Here is a 22,797-nt window from a genome sequence, read left to right on the forward strand (position 1 = left end):
TGATGCACATAATTGCATTGAATGTCAGACAAAACCTTGCACAAAAATGTAATGGAATGTTTTGCTTTAGTAAATATTGAACACCACTTTTGTTGCCCACCATCACACTTGCATTTTGCAAATGTGATGATGGACAACAATAGTGATGTTCAATATTTACTAAAGTAAAACATTCCATTGTAAAACTGACAGGGATTCCAAGATTTCTAAAGGAATTTCATGCTTCTGAAAAAAATGACATTAAAGAATCAAAAATTCTTTTAGCATTGCAATCTGTTATCTTTAGCAGAGTTAAATATTTATCCACTGTTTTTGGAACATCATAATCATAATATCTAACTAACAAACAAGTTGTTCAAGAGTAAATACATCAGTTGTTTCATCTGTAATTAATTAAAACTTCATTATCTTCAATTTTGAAATTAGCTCAGTTATATAATAGAGTGAAACAAACCAGTGATTTTTGTTCACATACATTTAATACCTTTGGAAATTTTAGAATTACAGCATGTATTAGCAATCTAATTTGGTAAATAATCTAAAACTGCTATTGATAGATTGTATACCACAACAAAGGCATAGAGCTTTACTCTGCTGCTGCTACTTGGTTTGAATAAACAGATGAAGATGGTAAGTTAGTTATTTTCAAGCATTGGTTTGTGCAATTAATATTTTTAAATGCTTGTCTTCACCTGTCTTTCAACTCATGATACTTCCTGCAATATCACAACTTTGCAAAATACTTTGCTTTTGTTTTTCTTACTTCCATTTAAGAATTAAATCTTTCATCATTTAGCCATTCTCTTCTCAATTTTTGTTTATAAACTTTAGCTATTTTTGTTTTTTTCTTTTCAGGTGTTTTATTTTTTTTCTTTATCACTATCTAAGTATTGTTTACCACATTCACTCATTATAAAGTAGGATTTCACTAATAACGTAAGAATAAAAGTTTACAAATCTCACTTTTTGCATCAACAAGTGAAAAAAAAAAGACTCAGCACAACATTGCAGATGAGAAAACATCCATCAGTAAGGTTTCTTGCTAAATTTGAGGTAGATTTAAAACACATCAAAATTAATTAGTTTTTCAATGGTGTCACATATGTTTTGTAAAGATGTGCCATATCATATCCCTGCTCAAGGTGAAGAAATCATGCATAAAAAGCTTTAAAAATGTAGTTGTCCTGTAGCAAAAACGATAGAAAAAATTTTAACTAAATATCTTGTATGGTTTCTGAGATATTAAAAAAAAAAAAATATTTATTTTATTACAGGTACTCCTCACTTTATGACCTAGTTGCTTAACAACCACTTGCACTTACGACAAATCGAGTTTCGACCTGCAATTCGGGGAATCCCCTTTCGCAGCTTGAGTGTCGGTCAGTGGCGATTGATGACATGCGCACTAAGCGTACTATAATAGTCTTATAGCACTATAATAGGCTAATAGCATACTATAATAGTCTTTTTATGAATAAATTTGAAGTTTGTTGCATAATTTGGATAATTTTACAATGATCCTATATTCCCAGCACAAGCTCCTTGCTTATCGACCAATTTGCTTAACGACGTAGTCGTCGGAACAGAACTCGGTCGTAAAGTGAGGAGTACCTGTATTATTTTTTAAAAGGAATATTTCTGTAGCATCTTGACCATCCTTATCTCAAAAACTAAGCATTTTGGGATATTAGCTTTTTTCCCTAATTTCACATATTTTTTGATGTTTGATCACCTCCTGAAGTTTGGCTAGTTCTATCATTAACACCATTTAAATGTTACTCTTATATTCAAATACATGGTCTGTCTTTACAAAGATTAGTTATTGGACTGCAATTTGAAAAAATTGTAGACCTATGAATTCCCACTGTCATTCATCTGTCTGTCTTTCCTTAATCTCGAGAACAGAGTTAGATAGATGATGAGACCAGATATAGAAATCTTAGAGGTAGGCGGCCCTAATTAATTTTATAATAACTTATGATAGAAACCAGGCGTCATGTTATTTCAATTCAAAACTTTCCCTGAAAGCAGTTAATAGATGACCAACACAACTTTATTCTTAAAGGCAAAGTGTGATATACAGGGGTAAGCCACTACAGTACTAATTTGAAGTGGAGAACATATATTTTAAATTAAATAAATTTAAAATATGATTGTCATAATGCCAGGCTGTAATTTTTAAAGTCACAATAAATAATTGCTTGTTAATGATATAAATATTACAAAAATGAAGACTACTATGAAAACATTTTTGAAGCCTTATACACATCCATTACATGCATCAGAACACAATTTATCTTAGCAGAATTAATCTTTCTTTATAGGCTCTTCTTCACTTACACATATGCAAATTGACTAAAGTGCTTCTGGCATTGGATACATGTAAAAAAATACTTTTTGATATTAATAAAAATTAAAAAATCCAGGATGGATACATATAAAAATTACAAAAATAAAGGCTAATACAAGAGTACAACTACATTTCATGCACATACCTACAGTAGTTCCTAATATAAAAATGTTTTGAAGTGTCCATTTGGATTCCAACTGCTAGGACACAACTAACAATAGCAGAATCACTCTTTCTTACTGCATTAAGAACATATAAATTCTCTGAAAGGTTGGAATGGATATGTAGAAGACTGTAAATGTTTTTGTATGTCTTTATCTTCATAATTTTTATAATGTAAAAAATTTTAAAAAATCTAAAATTGAAATATATTTACAATGATATCAATAATTGAATTGAATAAAACTATACGTACATTAATCTATAGTTGTCATTGGCAATTTTAAAATATATTTTATGTAATGTAATTGTAAGACTTAATTTTGTAATAAAAATTTTAAGTTTTTAAGATTGAAATTAAAGAACAATTTTTAATATTTTTTCCAATTGCAATGCTTTTCTTTTCATATGGCATTATTTATTTGTGTGTTCTTCCCATTAACTCATTAAATTTAATAGATCTTGTTGTTATAGCTAATTGACTATGTAAAGTAATCTGTTTAGTATTACGGGCATTTCTGGAAATTATTGGATTAAGATAAATGAGATTGTTATATTATTGCACATATACAGATCATTCTGAAACCCTAACCTGAATTAAACAAATCAGAAAATGGTTAATCAAGTTTGTTACAGCAGAATTAACATACTGTCGAGCAAGTGCATAGACTTTCAATTTCTATTAATAAAGTCAAGTAATTGATATTTCAATATTTGTTTTTGTTACACTATTGAAAATGGTACAGTAAAATAGCTTAACATTGTTACAAATTAAAATATAATGTAAAATTAAAAACCAAATAAAATTATATAAAATGATGGGAAAATATAATTTTATTGCCATTCTCTATGTATTTGTCTTTTGTAAAGAAATATTTCTCTAGAATTATGATGCTATTATTGTTATATGATTTGTTTCCATTTATTCAAATTTCATCTTCATTTTTTCAATCCAGTTCTTCATTGTCATTATCATAATTATATTAAAATAAATTAAAACATTTTAAGAAGAAAATTCAGAAAATTTAATTTTTGTTATACAGTAAAAATCAATTTACTATAATTATTTCTTAATCATTAAAAAAAATAATTTATATTAAAGAAATTACAATATTTTTAGTTATGTTTTCTAATAAGAGTCAACGTTATTTTATATTAGTTGTAAGATCGTTAATAGACAATTTTTAAAATTTTAAAGTTACATTATATTGAGTCAAGTTTTATATTAAAATGTTGTCTATTGTATTTTGATATAGATGAAATAATTTAAATAATAATTCAATTACTGAAAAGTAACTATATAATATTTTTCTAGACAAAAATTTCAAGATTATTACATTATCTTAGTGTTAAAGATACAAGAAATACTATTGCAAAGAATTGTAACTTAGAAGAAGAAGATATTGCTGATACAGGAGGTTGGTTTGAAGAAATTGAAAATTTTCTAAATAGTAGAATCTGTAAATTTTGATTTATTTGTTGTATTAATTATATATATTGCTGTAGGTGAATCAAAAGTTCAACCACGTTTAAAACGAGCTAAATTATGTCAAGATTTTCTTAATTCTATAAGCCTTATTGGAGGATTATATAATAAAGTTGAAGATGAAGTTGTGGATGAAGTCAAGATAGAAAGAGAAATTGTAAATATTCTTTGTTTTATGAACTTTAATATATATATTTTGCTTTATATTTAATTTTATTACTTTTAGTAATCTAAATGCATTTACATTAATATCTTAAAAATATTTACTATAACAAATATTAGTACTGTTTTTAAAATGCTAAATTTGAATTCAGTGTTTTAAAAATTTTGTTTAAATGAAAAACAGTTTTATCCTTTGTGAATTTGTTATATCATAGTAATATTTGTTTTTTATATGTTCTAACTTATAATATTTTTATTATTTGTTTTTTTTTGTAATTTTTAAAGGGATGTTATATTGTTAATTTGGGGAGATACTTCTAGCCTATGGCATTACCTTTATAATAAATAAATAAATAACTGATCATTTGATTATTGAAATAATTCAAAGTATAGTGGAACCCTATTTATACATTTCTCAGTTGTAAGTTTTTCACAATTGTTTATTAAATATTTACTACCATACTTTCTTCATTATAAAACACTTCAGTTATACATTTTTTGTTTATACAGTTTTGCACTTATAAGTCTTTTTTTTGTATCCTATAGCACTTTTTCCCTTATTTAGATATTATTCATTAAAAAGTGAAAAAGTTTAAAGTGATTATCAAAGAAAGTGAAAAAAAGTGAATTATGTATGCAATTCAGGTTAGTCTATATTGACAACTAATTGCTAGCAAATGCAACAAGGTTGGTCAAGCTGATCTGATAGCATGCTCCACAAAAGTGAATCAAATATTAATTTTGTTTAAAATAAATTTTATAAATACTTGGAATCAAGTAGTTGTTCAGAAGAATTTTTTACCGAATGTACAGTAAGGGATGTGGTTTATAGATTCCAGAGGAACCGGGTAGTTACTATAGCTTACATTGACTATAAACGAGAATGTTCAGTTCCCTTTTGCGCATGCATGTGGACATGCACAATGAATGGATTGAACAGAAGCATGACAAAGTACAATTGAATCTACTTGGTAAATATTTGCATGCAAAAATTTTGTATATTCTACTCTATAAAATGAAAATTGATTTTCAAATTGTTCTTTGTCATTAATTGATCTTTTTGCATGTACTTACTTGATTTTGAAATGATCGCCTGGCAAAACTAATAAATACGTTTGCTGTCAATTGCTGTCTCGAATATATAATGTCTGACAGACACACAAAAATCCTAATATATGCACTTCACCACTATAATGGAGCAATCTAAAAAGTAGAATGAATAATACATAACATATGGTGCTGTTACTGATGAATTTTCTTGTTTAAGAAAACACTTTGCCAGTCTAATATGTTGAAAATTTTCACTTTGTTTTGTACTGTGGACCAATTTTCTTAAGAAAATATTAATATGGTATTGTCTTTGAGAATATTATAAATTTGTCCTCCAATTAATAAAAACGTTTTTCAATTTCTCATTCATATTCACTGTTTGCTATCAGTGTGAACTAGTCTTTAGAATGACTCTTCATTCTTTCATATGACTGGAGTTTTAACAGAAGGAAACAACCGATGTATATGACAAGGCTATTGAAAAAACAAGAAACAAGCAAAATTTGATCAATTTTTTAAAAATACATAATTTTTTGTTGTTTTACTTTTTTTTTAAGTTATGTTATTCAAATATTATACAGTACATATTCGTGTATTATACAGTACATATAGCAAATTGAAATTTCTTTGACATATCATAGTAATACTTGTTTATTACATGTACAACTGAATTTGTACTGTGATATACTTTTGTGATGACTATATTCACTCTGAAATCAATTTGAAAGTAATTTCACTCATATGTTTTTTCAATAACATTCTATTTACACAAATATTTTCATAGTTTCCTAGAAAATTGTATAAATGAAGTTTGACTGGTTTTTAAATGTTTTTAGAATTATTCAAATAACTCACTCACTATTGTTGCTAAGTTTTAACTGTAAAATTAAAAATAGTTTCTCAAAAATATTCAAAAATTCCTGTCTACAGTTGACTTTTCATACCAAAAACTTACTTTTATGTAGAAGAAGACCTAGGCCAATTTTACTTCCAGCACTGCACTTCACGGTTGGCAGCCAACTCTGTAGTGCGGTGTTTTCCACTGGATGACAAGCTGTGATGGCCAATGACTGAGATTTTATTTTAAGTTATTTATATAATTATGAAATCACTGCAATTAATAAATAAATAGTCAGAATATCTTACATTTGTTACTGTTACAGTGTAACATTATTTAATCCTAATACAGATATAAAATACATAAAAATTAAACTATTCAACACTACAACATATTGTAACATTTAACTTTCTAATAATAATAAATTTTATTCCTGTAATTAGAATGAAATAAATGAAATTAAAATGTAATAATTGAATCAATTTCAAGTTATGCAAGTAAATATAAAAATTTTAATATCTAGACAGAGGTTTAATTTAGAAAATTTTGTTTTATGAATTTAGTCAGTGAGGTAATTGGTCACAAAATTTGTTTTTTTAAACATAGATAAAAATTAATGTATTAGATTTATGCATGCCACATTTACTGTATTTACTCGCATATAAGACAATCTTGCATATAGGACAAGATGTGACTTTCAAGATCAAAATAAAGAAAATTAGATTTATTAATACAATTCTAATTTTATTTCGTTTAATCATGTTAAATATCAAATGAGCGTAAATGTACACATTGTCCTGCAAAAATTAATGGCATTTTAAACTTTAAGGAAAAATCTTGTAAAATCAACAACATAATTTGTTCACATAAAGCTGGACAATCGGGAACCTTTTTTTTTTTTGCCAATTCTTAACTGTTGAATTCACTCTCTGTCAATTACACTTATGAGTTTCTTGAATTCTGATTTCTGAATAATCATCTGTTTTTATGTGGGAATGGATTAAAACTTATATCGTGCTCCCATGTGATTTTGGAATTTCAATCTGGAATTCAATTCAAACGCTTTGCTTTTCCTATTGCTATTCATCTTTACTCCTGACAATATACAAGAACGATTCAAATGACCCAGATAAAATACTTATGTTTTCAAATACAAGAGGGTAAGCATCCGGTAAAAAATGTGAATACACTGTTCACAAAAATTATTTGCAAAAATGCAAAGAATCTTTCACATGCATGTATAGGACAACCTAGGACTTTGAAGCTGTGATAAATGAATAAAAACTTTGTCTTATATGTGAGTAAATATGGTATTTAATATTAAAAGAAGAATATATTACTATGAAATCCTAAATAATATATATATTATTTATTTTAATAAGCGTGCGGATCAACAAACTGCAAACATGGATCAAAATCAATATTTAGAATATTCTGAAGCAAGAAGAGCATCTTTTGGTAAGTCAATAATTATTTTTATTATTTGAGTTTTATTGTATTAAATAAATTGTTAATATATTTGGAGCTGTAGAATTTAATCCTAACTGTTAAATAAATATACAGAATAATGTAAATTTATTTACCAACATTTTAATCATAAATATGGAAATATAAAATGTGATAAGTTATTCTTTCACAAAAATTAGCTTGAAGACAAAGTAATTTATTATTTTAATGATAAATGTGATAATTATTGTACTGTTGCCATTTCTCTTGAATAATATGACTAGAGAATGCATAATGTACAAAAGAAGAAAAATATTAAAAATCTACAAAAATAGCAAAATTCAAATATTAGTCTACATTTTGAATTAAATTAAATTCAACTGTGATATAATGGTATAAAATATATAAAAAAGATTTGACTTAATAAAATATCTTTTTGTTTTTTTTTATAAAAATAACTCAATAAAGACTAGAACAATATTGTGCTTTTTGACAAAAAGGTTATGCACTAAGGAGGAGGCATTAGAACTGAATAAAACTTTCTTAGTGCAAATGCAATGACAATGATAAGTGATCACAATGTCATAGCAAAGAGATGATTTCCTGTGGAACAACAGTGCAATTTAAAGTAACCTTTAGTATCTTGTAAGGTATTCTCTTGCTTGGATACATGTCAGATACAATAGGGCATAAAAGCATACGTATATTCTATGCTATCTTGTGACAGACTTCTCCACAGATATTGCAACTGATGCTTTGAATTCCTCATATGCACAATTGTGACTGAAACTGACAGTTTATCTTGTCCCACAAGCGATTGATAGATAACAAATCTGGAGATTGGACAAACCAGGAGTGTATGTCACAATGACATTTCTGGGAAACTGTAGCTATGTGCAGTTGAGCATTATCTTGATGGAAAATGGCCACGAAAGGCAATATGTGGGATGTAAGATTTTTTTGAATGTGTCTCATACCACTATTAAATTATGATTGATTGTCATAGGAGGTGTCATCATAAACCAGAAAGCCAGAAGTGGATCAGAGTGCTACTTAGCCATAAAGGTGAAATTGAAGCACTCGCTAGTGGTTCTTTACACTCTAACATGGTGGTTCTTCATTTCTAAACATACTTGGAATTTATTGCTAAAGATGAAACATGCCATTCAATAGTGGCTTATGTTTCTCTATCACAACCAATGTTATAGGAAGAGGTGATTCCGTAAGAAGGCTTCCATTTGTCTCTAGATGATGGACGAAGACATCATTGCAGCTGTTTGTGTCTGTCCCATTTGACCCAAACAGCTCTTCTGATGATTGATCTGAAGTATTCAGAACCTGTTTGCTATGTCTGTGTGTTCTTGCTTAGCCATTGGTTTCAACAACTCTTTATTGTCAGACCAGAATAGCTCAGATAGTGGGGAAAATGGCCATCCAGTTTTCCTTGCTCTGATGATATCCTTTTTCAAATTCATTGTGTAACATCTTTGACTACATTGCACAGGCATGCATGGGGTTTGAATACCTCCAATCAACAAGTCAATTCTGAAATAGTGAGTCTCTGTAAGCCTTTTTAAAGGATATTGGGATAGCAATTTTAAGATACTATGGTGACAATACCTTCATATCATTGAGAACTTGTATGGAGCTTGAGGGTAATATCAAGGAGCAGACCCCTCCTTTGTCTTAGTGGACCTGTTTTGTCAATTTTTTTTTGTTTTGAATATTTGAAATATGTAGAATGTTCCTTTATTAATGAAAAGCAGTTTTAAAGAATTTATATTTTTGTTAGTAAAATTAACATTAATTCACTACTTTGGATTCTTCACTTGTATTAAATAACCAAACCATGAAAGAAATCTTAAAATGCAGTGATATTTTAAATTTTTGAATGTTTTTAGTTGTTATTTTATCAGCCTTCGTTGGGATAAAATGGTGATTGAATGACTATGTTCCATGCATTTTGAATGAAAACTAACATATTTCTGATGAATATAATTTAAATATTAGTTCTAGAACAAAAATTCAAAACAAGAGAATGCTGGACTTTAAATAATATGCTAATGAAAAATGTGTAAATGACTAAAATACCAAAAAACACATAAATGAATATGAACAACTAAAAATAGTTTTAATAGTTTACAAGTCATGACTTGTAAACTTGTATTGGTTGATTTTTTTTGTATGAAAGTTGCTGAAGTGATAGTTTTCTTTATTGTCAGAAAACAGTTTCCTGAAGATGGATGTAGTTTTCTATCTGAAATGCTTTGTAATGCAAGATATTTATAGGAGTTGATTAAGTAGTCTTGGTTTTTTAAAGACAAAGAGACATGACAAAATTGTTGATAGTCTCTAGTTCGTTTTATTAGCCAAAAATAAGAATTTATATTGATTATTTAAAAAACTGCTGGATGTAAAATAACTGCTATATGACAGTTATTTAATTAATAGATGGTCTTAAGTGGACAGTCTCAGGATTTCCTGCTAAGCACAGGTTCTGCTGTTTTATCATATGTTTCAGATAGCTTGTACTATTTCAGATTTTTTAAAATTCAATATTACTCAATTTCTATACATTAAAGAACAAAAGTTTTCAATAAATGAGTGACAAATCATATAAAATAACTATAAACAATATAAAAAATTTATAAATAAACAAGAAAATAGGAATTTAATTTGAAAATTAAAAATATCCAGTGTATTTGTGCTTAATAGTTTTGAAATAGTAAACATTTCTAGAATAAAACAAATGTTTTTTGTTTACAAATATTAAAAGTGGTAATGGTAATTGTATTAAAAGGCAATGAAAATTCTTTTATATAAGCTATTAACACAACCTGTAAAATAATTTTATGGTCCAGCTTATGCATAATATATAATTATTGTTTATAGTATTATTGATATATTCAATTACTTTAAAAATGCAATAAATTTTCAGTTAAAAGACTATTATTTTTATATTAGCTAGAAAGTACCGATCCACAAAATTCAGAGATTGGCTTCTGAAGGATAACTTGACCGAAATAAAGCCAAATCCAATAGCAATTGAAATTTTTCATTATTTAGCATATGAAACTGTTGCACAGGTAAGGATTAAAATTAATATTCTGTAAATAGGCATAAATTAATCAGGAAGACATTGCCATACTTTTCTTCTGTTATATATAACAGCAAGGAAAGTAAAAATAATCAATCGGTCAAAAAATGACTCCCCAAGATTTTACACTTTTGGACTTAAGACACTTTGAAACATCGTGAAATACAAAAAAGTTTGGGAGTCATTTCTGTATGTATGGATGTTAGTGTTTGTGTGTGGAGCATGATTTTGTTCAACTACTTTGAAGCTTAATAACTCCTGTACTTTTTGTTGAAAATTTCTGAAATTTTGCAGGGAGGTTTGTGTATTAGGTGGATTGATGATGATAAATTTTGGTGATTAAAGGTCAAGGGAGTGGGGAGATAAAGGAGAACATGCGTATCTCTAGTAGGGTTGGACTTAATGAGGATTTTACTCCTTATTAGCATTTATAATTTTTTATAAAGCCCATCCCGACCCTCAAAATTAAGCTTTTTGCAATTTTATAATAGTTAAAAATATAAAAAGTTTTAAAAAATAAAATACCATTACAGATGTTGCCACCAAATGTTGCTGGGAAAGTTAAGCAACTCATTGCTGGATTTTTTATGATTGAAGCGTACAATTCCATAACGTTGTAAATGCCACTTTTCTCAAAATATTTATTGAGGAATTGAATTCTAAATGCAAACATGTTTTCTGCTGCAAAAAAATATTTGGCAATATTGGCATACAGTGCCATATGTAAGTGGCTGTATTTTAAAATTAAACTTATATGAAGCCATAATGTTTAAAACACCAAAGTGCAAGTCACATTACTTTTGCGCTTAAAATGTTACAGCCTATATTTACATCATTTTGATATTCCAGAAAATTTGTAACCTAGTGAGTTTTTACCTCTCCTGAAAAATTTTTTTTTTGGAATTTACAACATTATGGCATTGCATGCTTCACTTATTAAAAGATTTGCAAATATTTTAATGTACAATTATGGATTCACTATAATACACAATCATTAGAATAATAATAAACATACTACAATAAATAAACAACAATGACATTTTTAAGCAATTGTGGACACAGAAGATGGTGTGCAGTTCTTATGAACATAGATTTGTCAATGTAGTCTTCACTTTGTCAAACTGCTTGTAGGCTTGGAAGAGTTTATAATGGTTAGGCAATATGAGATCATAAGTACAGAATTTACAGATAATCTGTGTTAAAAGATGTAACATTTATAGATGACACAAGTGTTAGAAAATGTCCTGTTCTGTTCAAAATAATATATCACCTGAAGATTCAAGCTTTTAAAATATAGATTATTACATGTGTGTAACAAAATAGATATAAAGTGAAAGAAATGTGTACACAAACACAAATTATTATGAAATGAATAATTCAAACAACTTCTAAATTGAGGAAATCAAATACTTTTTTAATTATTGAAATGTTTTTGACTTGATAAAACTTATCATCAGTACACCAAACACTACATAACAGAACCTGAATTAGAACATTTTTGAATCAAAACTTTTACTCTTATTACAAAATAAAGAGTAAATCAAAGATGAATAAACAATAAATAAAATATCTTTTGTAATATAGAATGTTAAAAATAATTGTTCATAAATAATCTGTTTTGATTCAAAAATGGTTTAATTCCAATTCATGTTCTATACCAGTGTTTCTCAACGGGGGTGTTTTTCCATGTTGGGGGCGATTAGTAACAATTTATATTTTGGGGAGAGAAAAACAATTTTCTGGGCGATATAGTAAAACATTATATTAAGAATAATTAGATATTTTATTCATTATATTGTATAATAATTAAACAAATAACATTATACTAATACATAAATGTTTAATTTTTTACAAAGTATATAATTATCAAATAAACTAATAAACTCAACAAGATTTTTTTTCGAAGTGAAGGGGCGATAATTCGTTAGACGTTGAGAACCTCGTTCCACCTCCACACACACACCAACACCAATACCCAAAAAGTAATAAAAAACAAACAAATAAAAATGAATAAATTTATTATAAAGGATTTGTACACTAAAAAAACAAAAAAAAAGAAGTATAAATGTTGGTGTAATAAATACAAGGTAGACTGTAGTGTCCATAAAAAAATATCTGAGTAATGAAAGAAAAATTAAGGCCAATAATAAAAAACAATAAACATATAATGTTAGAAAAACATTGAAATTTAGATAAAATTTCACAGAAAAACAGATGTTTCTTAGTATTTTACAAATGACAAATAAACAAAAAAATAATAAAAAATACCTGTAAAATGTTACAAATAGACATAGAAAACCATAAGTAAACCAAAAAAATATAATAATAAAATCACTAAAAATAAAAAATAAATAAGAAATAAAAATATAAAAATAAAAAAAAAAATAAAAAAAAAAATTATAATAGAAAATAATAGAAACATATAGATAAAAAAATATAGTAAGACAAAGAGAAAAAAAAAAAATAAAAAGAAAAACCAATAAAAACAAAAAAAAAAAATAACAAGAAACATTATAAACAAAAATAAGAAAGACATAGTAGATACAACAAAAAAAAGAGATACAAAAAATAAAATATACAAACAAAAAAAAAAAAAAAAAAAAAATAATAAAAAAAAAAAAAAAAAAAAAAAAAATAAAGAGAAAATAAGAATAATTAAAAAAAAAAAGAAAACAAAAAACAAAAAAAAAAAGACTAAACAAACCCGCGTGGATTACAACGCATTCTCGGGGGTTGTGCTGCGCTTCCTTGCCCGTGTCTCTCTCCTTCGGGCGCCCTCCACGCCCACCCGCCCCTTCGGCGCCACTCCCCGCCCCGAGCCCCTCTGTTTTTGTGTCTTGTCCTCCTCCTGCTGCTCCCTGGTTCCCTCGGCCGTCCCTTCCCCCCCCTCTCCCTTTTCCCCGCCTTCTCCTCTCCCGCTCCCCCCCCTCCCCTCCCATCGCGTCCCAGCCCCCCCTTTCTTCCCCCCCCCCCCTACCTCTCTCTGCGTCGGCCTGGGGTTCCCCCTTTTTGTGCTGCCGGCCTGTCGCCCTTGCCTCCCCTCTTGTTGGGACGCCCCTCGGCTTTTCCCCCTTCCGTCTTCCGTCGCGCGTTGCTTTCTCCGCCCGCCCTGTTCCTCCGCCTGTCCGTTCTGCCCGCTTTCCCGTTAGCCTGTGTCGTGCTGCTTCCCCGTTTTTGCTCCTCCTTTCGCCCCCCTTCTCCCGTCTCCTTTTTTGTTTTTCTCGTTTTCCCTCTCTTTATTTTGTCTTGTCCCCCTCACGCCTCCTTTTTCCCCTACATCGCCTCGATTCTTCTTATCCCCATTTTCGTTCGCTTCCCCTCGACGCACATTCCCCCCCCCACTGGCCCCGCCCCTGGCGCCCACTTCCCATCGCTCGGTTATCTCTTTTTTCATACATAATCAGTAGGGATTGCAATTGCTGGATCCTTCATCCAGCAATCCAGCTGGATCCAGTGCATTCTTCGGCCTGCTGGATCCAGCGCTGCGGATCCGCAAATACTCAATTAACTTTCTAAATAATGGCGCAAAAGTCTACGTTGTCTGCGTTGCCGCTTTACTGCGTGCACTATGGTTCGGCGGCGAGAGTGACGTTGCCATTCATTGCAGCATGTGCTACACCCCCTCTCTACACCGCATCGCCTGCCCTTTTACCTCAGCTGATCTAATTTGCCAGTTTATTTAGCGAGAGCGGAAAGTCAAGTGTCTTCACGCTAAATAAAATAAGTAACTCCTCTCCTAGTCCTGGTGCATAATTCTAATTTACAGTCGGTTGTGACGTCAATGAATCACATGACGGAACGATTTATGATTATTTGATGACCCTGAAACCAACTGGCATAGAGGCAGAAAGGGCCTTCTCTGCAGTGGGATATATATGCAATTCATTAAGAAGTAGGTTGGGAGACAACACCATCAATACCATTTGTTTCTTGAGATCTTACTTCCAGAAAAGTAAAAAAAAATAACAGAAGTGATTGATTTTAAAGGATTAATTTTATTTAATCCTTTAAAATACTTTAATCAAGACAAGACTAATATTTTATAACTTCTACTCTAATTCTATTAAGTAAGAGTTTTTAACTTTTATTCTATTAGGCTAGGCTAGGCAATTTTATTGTGAAAATTAGTGAGAAACTGAGACTATCTAGTTAGTTAAATAGTTCATTAAATGAATGAGTATCAGTATTTTAGATATATGATGATATGAATGTATGTGATTCATGATTGTGATAATAACAACTAACTACTAGACTACTACTAATTACTTACTCATTACTTTACTAACACTACTAATTATATTATGTAATAAGTACAGACTGATATGTAGAGCCTATATAAGAAAACTGGTAAGACTGGTAGCCACTTAGCCACTGATTATCCGTCCTTACATTATTATAATATATTAATATAAATTAATTAGTAGTATTGCCTTTACTATTACTTAACTTAAAGATTACATTATAATTATAATCTAACTGAACATTTAAAGTTAATTTCTATCTCAAGTGTTAAACCGAACCAAAGTTAAGTTTACTACCTAAATGTGTAAAAAGTTTTATTGATTTATAGTGACCAGTCTAAATAATAAAAGTCTTAAGTATTTTTTTAAAAAATGTTTTATTTCTTTAAAAAAACCATAAATTGCTGGATAGATAGATAGATAGATAACACGTTCTTGCACCAAAAATACATCTGCGCTGGAATGATGTTGGTCCAGCAAAAATCCAGCTGGATTGAAAACACTGCTGGATTGCAATCCCTAATAATCAGTTATCCGAACAACCCCAGTCCCCAATTGATTCGGATAAACGACGCTCTTCTGTATGTCCTTTTATTGTAACATGCATTTTGTAACATATATTTACTATAACATATTATATATTTATTATAAAAGCCAAATTGGTGCAATCTTTGATACTGCATTTCATTTGCTAATTTCTCATAGTTGGGAGTGTAAGATGATAATCCCAATTGTGAACAATCTTCAAGGTTAGCATTAGTAAGTTGAGATCTTATTTTTAATTTTATAATATTCATGGTGGAAAATAAAAATTTGCACAAATAAACAGGATTTGACTTTGAAAGCTCCTTTTTTCAAAAGATTATACTTTGTATGATCAACTAAATTCCAAAAGTTTTCATCCGTATCGTGAGGTTTAAATATGATATCATTTTGAAAATCTAAAAATCTCTTCTTCAATTTTCAATGTTTCTTCTTGAAAGAAGTTCTGCTATAGATTTAGTAGTTTCAATAATATATACTTATGTAGTAAAAGGATTTACAAAAAATGTAGCCACAGGTTCGATAATGGTAAATTGCTGGAATCTACTTTCAAACTGTTCCAAAAGTTTTCAAGATGAGTAATAAATAATATTAGGTCAAAATTATTTTCACTGATCACGTTTTCATCCTTGGAAAGTGTACAAGAAAGTTTTTCATCCAAAAATGTATTTTGGCTTTGAATGCTTTTATAGAGCTAAATGTTTATTTTTTGCCTAGAGTTAAAAAAGCCAAGTCCATCAACCATTGTACATTATCTAATTGTTCAAATGTTTGACCTTTTGAAATGAGTTTTCGATCTTTTGGAAGAGATTAAAAAATTCTTTACCAAGTGCTTTGCCTTTACTTAACCATCTTATATCTGTATGGAAGATAAGGTCAGCTTGGGAAGATTTGTCCTTTCCTACAAGGGCTTTAAACAATCTGTGTGATAAAGGATTTGCTCGAATTTTGTTAATTATTTTAACAACAGCATTCATAACATGTTCAAAGGATAATATTTTGGCATATAAGGATTCTTGATGTATGATGCAGTGATAATACATAAAGTTTGGAAAGGATTCATCTTTTTTGCAATGGGAAATGAATCCATTATTGCAGTCCACCATTGCTGGAGCACCATTAGTTATTATTGCTGATAACTTGTGTAAAGGCATATTAATTTCTGTTGAGTAATTTTAAAGATATAAATATCTTCACCCCTTGTTTGCTTTTGCATTGATAGTAACATTAATAGTTTTTCTTTCACACTAAAGTCACTGAATACCATTCTTATCATTACTGCCAATTGCATCATATCTGATATATCTGTTGACTCATCTAATTGTAATGAGAAATACTCACATTCTTCCAAATTATTTTTCAACTGACTTTGTAAATCTGTTGAAATCATCTGGATTCTTCTTGTACTTGTATTGTCTGACAATGGTAAATCTTGTATTGCTGAAATAATTTCTTGCTTATTAGAAAATCCTTCAAATAATGAATCGGCTCCAATGAGAAAGGTTTCCTTAATTAGTTCACTTTCTAAAAATGGTTTTCTTCCTTTTACCAACAAATGAGTAATTTTAAAGGAAGCAACAATGGCATTTTTATTTTTATTTACACAACTGGTAAAAACTGCTTGCTGGGTCAGAATTAGGTGGAAAACTAACCTCAAAAGAACTGTGATTGATTTTGTAATGACATTCAACATTGTGTTTTTTTGCCACTGACACAACACTGTTGCATATTAAGCAAATACATTTCTCCTTACTTTCGATAACAAAGTAGTCTTCTTCCCAGTCTTTGTTAAAATGATAGGTTTGTTGTTTTTTACTTGGATTACTCATTTTGAGGTAAAATGTTTATATACAAAAAAAAAAAACACAACACAATGATAGCATGTGATGACAACAGTGAGAGTTTACGACGACAGCACTCAGGGACAACTAATACCATACTACTAATACAATAGAGATGCTGTTGGAGATATGATTATAATAGACGTGCTGGATTAGACAATGGTCAGTGTAGCCCAAGTGTAGCCAATTTAGCAAATTTCTCACTACATCTAGCAAGATTTTAAAAACTAAAGTAACTTTTCATTTTCTTTATTTTGAAGATTTAATTTTTTTTTCATTATTTCAACACTTTGCTGCAGGCACAAGGTTGGGAACCCCTGATGTAGGCCTATCTATCAAGAAACAACATACAAAATATTTAAGCTGAAAAAAACTATTAATATATATAATAATAATGAAGATTGAATAAATTCAATAAATTTCATCAAAAAATAGTTATTTTTATTACTTATAACTTCTTGTAGTGTTGAAACATAAAAAAAAATGTAAAACGAGTTGCAGTGAAATTAAAATTTATGATATTTCTTTAAAGAAAAATGCAGATGACCGATTTCTAATTAAGAATATACATATATTATATCAAATTGCAAGTGCTTTGTTTAAACAGATAACACAATTCAATCTTATTGATATTTTTCATAAATTTATATTTGAGAAAAGTATTTTATTCAAAAATGATAATTTGCATACAGGTTCTTTTCCAAATGTAAATTTAAGAGAAATCTTAAATTATGACATTCATTTTAAGTAGTTTTAATTTGTTGAAGATGAATTATTATAAATTTTAAACATTATAACTTATCCAAAGATTGATTTTAATTATTATTTGAAAAACAGATTGTTGATTTAGCCCTGTTGGTGAAACAAGATGCTCAAGGGAATTCATGTGATCCATTTACTAGATTAATTCCTCCTGTTGTATATAATCCAGAATATCCTAATATTCAGATAGCTCAAAATCTGAAACAGTGTCAAATTCTAAGACCTGATTCTCCATCACAGGTAAGATACTTGTTTATACAGTATTTAAGTATAACTGACCTTCTTTAACTGTCAAAAAATAAAAAATATGACTTTAATAAGATTGACTAAAATGTATTCTAAACATTAAAAATTTAAAGATCAAAATTCTTCACCTTAAACATATTTTTAATATTCAATCATCACAAATCATAATCTTTCATTGTAAAAAAAAAATCAATTAAATTTCAAAATTTAAGCAATTTAAAATAGTGAGGTTACGACCAACAAACTTCTAGGCTTACAGGAAGGCAGCGCTGAACATCTGATGATCACATTTTCGCATTGAAAACTTTGGCCACAACCTCTATATTATATAAAGTAAAACTTTAAAACTCCAATAAAATTTAGTAATTTTGGATGATTAAACAGTCCAAAGTATCTTAATTAATTTTTAGAAAAGTCTAAGAAATTAATTAAAATTATTTATCCCCTATATATACTGCATAAATTGTTTAATTTGATGTAGTAGTAAAATCTAAATGACTTGGTTCTAGCAATCATAGTCAATTATACAGGATAGATCTTAAAGGTAGTTAACCAATTAGCTTCAAAATCAATCATACAAGATTATATGAAAACAGGATATTATAGTATAATTTAAAATTGAATGAATAAGTAGTTTTCCTTTACTATAAAAATTTACAGATTGTAGAACAAAAAAAAAAATTTTTTTTTTGAAATGTCTTATTTTTACAGTAGGCCAACAACTCTCAAATCTATTATTTCATTTTCACATTTTCTAAAATAAGTTAATTATCTTTCCAATTTCTCTAATAATAACAAGTACAGTATGATCTTTTTTTATGTGGGGATTGTGTGTCAGCATACACTGCATAAAATGAAATTTGTATAAATTTTAGATCCAGCTTAAGCAGTCCATAGACACTAATGCAAATTTATAAGTAACAGACAAACATTAAAATGTGTTTTATGCTATCTTTCCATTGTGGTTTTGATTTTATTACATAGTATCAAAACAAAATGTTTAGTTTTACTTTTACACAGCTGACATACTGTACACCAAATTTTTACTGCTTTATATCTGCATTAGAATTATTATATCATTAGTTTTGCTCCACAATAAATTTCATAGTGAAAATTATCAAAATCATAGTGAAAATTCATAGTATCAAATCATAGTATCAAATTCATAGTGAAAATTATCAAAATTATAAATTTCATAGTGAAAATTATATGCAGAGAATTATCTCTGCATATAAGGGTTAACATAACCATTTTGCATCTAGAAAACAAATTTTTTTCTATCAATCCTGCATAAAAGAAGACCCTATTGTACATATAATTTTTAAGAATTGCTTAAAATTATCATAATTTTTAAAAGAAAATTAAATACTATTAATAGCCTCAATTTGAAGTGAGTAATTAAATTGAATTTAAGCAATACTTATGTATGTAATGGGTAGCCATAAAGATAGGTTTTCCTCATACAACACTTCTACAACACAATTTTGCTCTAACAATGTTTGAAAATTGTGGATATCAACACAACTTCTGGTTTTGCTCTAACACAGTTTTGGAAATCCTCTATACTTAAAAATTGTGAAATTTTGTACAAACTTTGTTGTTCAATATTTTTTTATTCAAGTAAGCATGTGTGTTGCCCATGGATTTTAGAAAACTGAAATTTTCAAATTATTTTGTGCTTTTTGTCAGGTTTACTTTAATGAAAACTGATAGGAAAGCTAATGCAATTTTTTCTTCCTTGTCCTATCAACCAGGTGTCATTGTCATTGCTTTCAGATTTTAGCCCTGAAGACTGTCACTGTGTTTTCTTATAGATTATTATATCATTTATTATTATTATTATTATTATTATTATTATTATTATATTATATACAGATTAATCTTAGTATTTGGTAAATTTTATTTAAACTTTTTTAGGTATGTGTTACTAAACTTTTTTTAACCATAAATAAGTAATCATTTGTAAAAATGACAAATGAAATACTTGAACAATTCAGTATTCAAATGCAAAATCTGGAAAAAAGTCACTCAGTACTCAACTGAACAAACATGACCCTCTAAAACAAATTTTCAATTAATAACATTTTTATGGATGATGAAATAAAAACATTTTTTATGATAAAAATAAAAAATATGAAAATGTTGCTGATACTTCTGATCAAGATCAACAAAAAAATCCGAGTTGATGACAATACTTTGTAAAAAGAAAATGCCCTGGTTTAACTAAATTAATATTATGCATAAAAATTAAACAAGTTAAAAGTGATCAAGCACCGATCTTTTATTGTAGGATTCGGCGCTTTCACAATAAAACATATTGTGAAAAATTTTATCAATGTTTTATTGTGAAAGTGCCAAATCCTACAATAAAAAGTTGGCATTTGATCATTTTTAACTTGTGTAATTTTTTAATATTCTATGCCTGCTGTTTTTTTGTTTTTGAAGATTTAGTTTATATCTGCAAGCCAGTTTTTTTACTGTTACTTCTGAGTTGAAATAAAATTATTATTCTTTTATGTAAGTCTTTTAATGCTTTAAATGAAGATAATCCTGGGTTATGTTGTTTATATTTCTCTTAATTAGCAAAAGTATACTTTTTTTTTGTAAGTTCTGGAATGTTACCCTATGTTTTGCATAAATGGATTCACATAACACTGCACTTTTTCGGAATTAACTACTGTCTTATACGAGAGATACCTATATTCCCTGTTTTGTGCTTTCTGGAGGTTATTTACAGTACCATGTTTTGTATAAACTAAATATCTTAAAATCTAATAATGCTTGAAACAGAAATTGAAATGTAATCAAATTTGGACATGAAAGTCTTTTCCCCATATTTTGAATAGTAATTCAGGTAATGGAGAAAAGGATTTCATGAAAAAAATTTAATTACAGATTGTGTTTTAAGAGGGCATATACACAAATGACAAATAAAAACAAAGATTTATGAAATTAAAGTTTATTTAGAGTTTTGAATCACTACTATGACATCTGTTAGTTAAGTAACCAAAAATGTCTACTCAACTTCTCAGCTTTGAACTAAAGCACTACATACTTTTCGTTCACTGAATTCACCCATTATTTTGGAGTCTTTTGTTTGCATTAAAAAGATTCACTTGTATTGAGATATGCTTAGAGTAAGTGCCTTATTTAATTTACCTATAGAGTTTACAACAGAATGCAGAGAAAAATTTCTCAGACACACATCATTTGAAATAAGTTTTTTTCAAAAAATTCAAATTACTCTACAACTCAAACTGATTACTTTGAGAATTTTATTTGGTCAGTATACAATGTTGCCTTCAACTTAAATATTAACAAAAATAGATAAGAATCAATATTAATGAACAGAAAAGCATAACACAGAGTGAATTCAGAAAGGACTTAAAATTTCACATGCTTTCAGAGTTTAAAGTTGTAATCTCAACAAGAGCATTTGTTTTATTAGCTACTAGCTAATTAAATGTTGAAATTTTACTATTGTTTAATAAATTTCTTGATTAAGAAACAAAACACTAACTGTCCAAAGGAAAGTTAATTTTAAATAATTTTTAAGTCACTATATCATAAGCTTAATCAGCTGGGTTTTTTTTGGGCTATAAAAAGTAACTTAATTGATTTTACTGCATAATTTGGATTTGTATTATATATCTTATGACATACATTGAAATTATGTGTATAACTATATCATTTTAGATTGAAATATTGTTTTTAAAATAATTCAAAAAGAAGTAAAATTTTTTTAGAGTTCTGCATCCCCACCTTCTTCACCTGGTTCTCAGGATAGATTGCAGCATCCCTCTACTAGTTTAAATAAACCAAAACCAAAGAAACGTAGAAGGGTTTGTCATAAAACATTTCTGTTGTCTTAAAATGTTAAACTTTTTACATAATCTAATTCAAAATCTTTTTAGAGTGATGGAAAATCCTCCTATGATTTATCCGGATCTCGATGCATCCAGCCTGCCGACATCAGAGAAGCTATTCGTAGATACTGGAAGCCTTCGGGTCCGCTGATGCTATTTTCGGTAATTAAAGTTTAGTAAAGCTTTAAATTTCTGTTCAAGTTTGAATTAATAACTTATTTTCTTTTCAGAAACATCATCATAATTATTTAGGAACAAGACTCATGTGTTGCTAACTCTTTAAATTATTTGTACATAAATATTTTATTGAAACATTTGGTCATACTTTTGTTCTCAATTTTCAAACAGCATAATAATCATTTTCCTTATAAGTTAAATGGATTATTTAAAATCAAAACATTAAATGTTGAATCCTATTTATCAGTTCAGATATAGAAGTAATAAAAATCTTAATGACAAGTTGATGTTAAATTGTTACATGTAATAAAGAATTTTTTTTAATGAAAAGTTTAACAGAGTAATTTACTTTTGCACATTAAATCAAACTTGAATGATTAATTCTAAGAACATTCTTATCATTCGATATTATACAGTACAGTATTTATATTAGCAGAATTTACACTAAAATTGTAATAAAATCCACTTATTGGTATTTGTCCCAAAACAAACTAACCAAGATTTCTTTGTAAGTGTATTGCTAATTAACTTCA

At 28.4% G+C, this 22,797-nt stretch overlaps 1 protein-coding gene across 1 annotated transcript in view; it reads left to right on the forward strand.

The window, feature by feature from the left end:
- Positions 1 to 22,399, forward strand: part of LOC136976815 (transcription initiation protein SPT3 homolog) — an 84,509-nt gene extending 62,110 nt beyond the window's left edge. Inside the window, exons 5-12 of the mRNA XM_067272198.1 lie at positions 3,825 to 3,927; positions 4,016 to 4,152; positions 7,428 to 7,503; positions 10,456 to 10,577; positions 18,051 to 18,215; positions 21,968 to 22,063; positions 22,136 to 22,249; positions 22,318 to 22,399. Coding sequence (XP_067128299.1) covers positions 3,825 to 3,927; positions 4,016 to 4,152; positions 7,428 to 7,503; positions 10,456 to 10,577; positions 18,051 to 18,215; positions 21,968 to 22,063; positions 22,136 to 22,249; positions 22,318 to 22,362 — 858 coding nt within the window. The 3' untranslated portion in view covers positions 22,363 to 22,399. The remainder of the gene's footprint in view (positions 1 to 3,824; positions 3,928 to 4,015; positions 4,153 to 7,427; positions 7,504 to 10,455; positions 10,578 to 18,050; positions 18,216 to 21,967; positions 22,064 to 22,135; positions 22,250 to 22,317) is intronic.
- Positions 22,400 to 22,797: the final 398 nt, after the last annotated feature.

Source organism: Centruroides vittatus, unplaced genomic scaffold (genome assembly GCF_030686945.1).
Source record: "Centruroides vittatus isolate TY-2023 unplaced genomic scaffold, ASM3068694v2 contig_425, whole genome shotgun sequence".
In the NCBI taxonomy this organism is placed as follows: Eukaryota; Metazoa; Arthropoda; class Arachnida; order Scorpiones; family Buthidae; genus Centruroides; species Centruroides vittatus.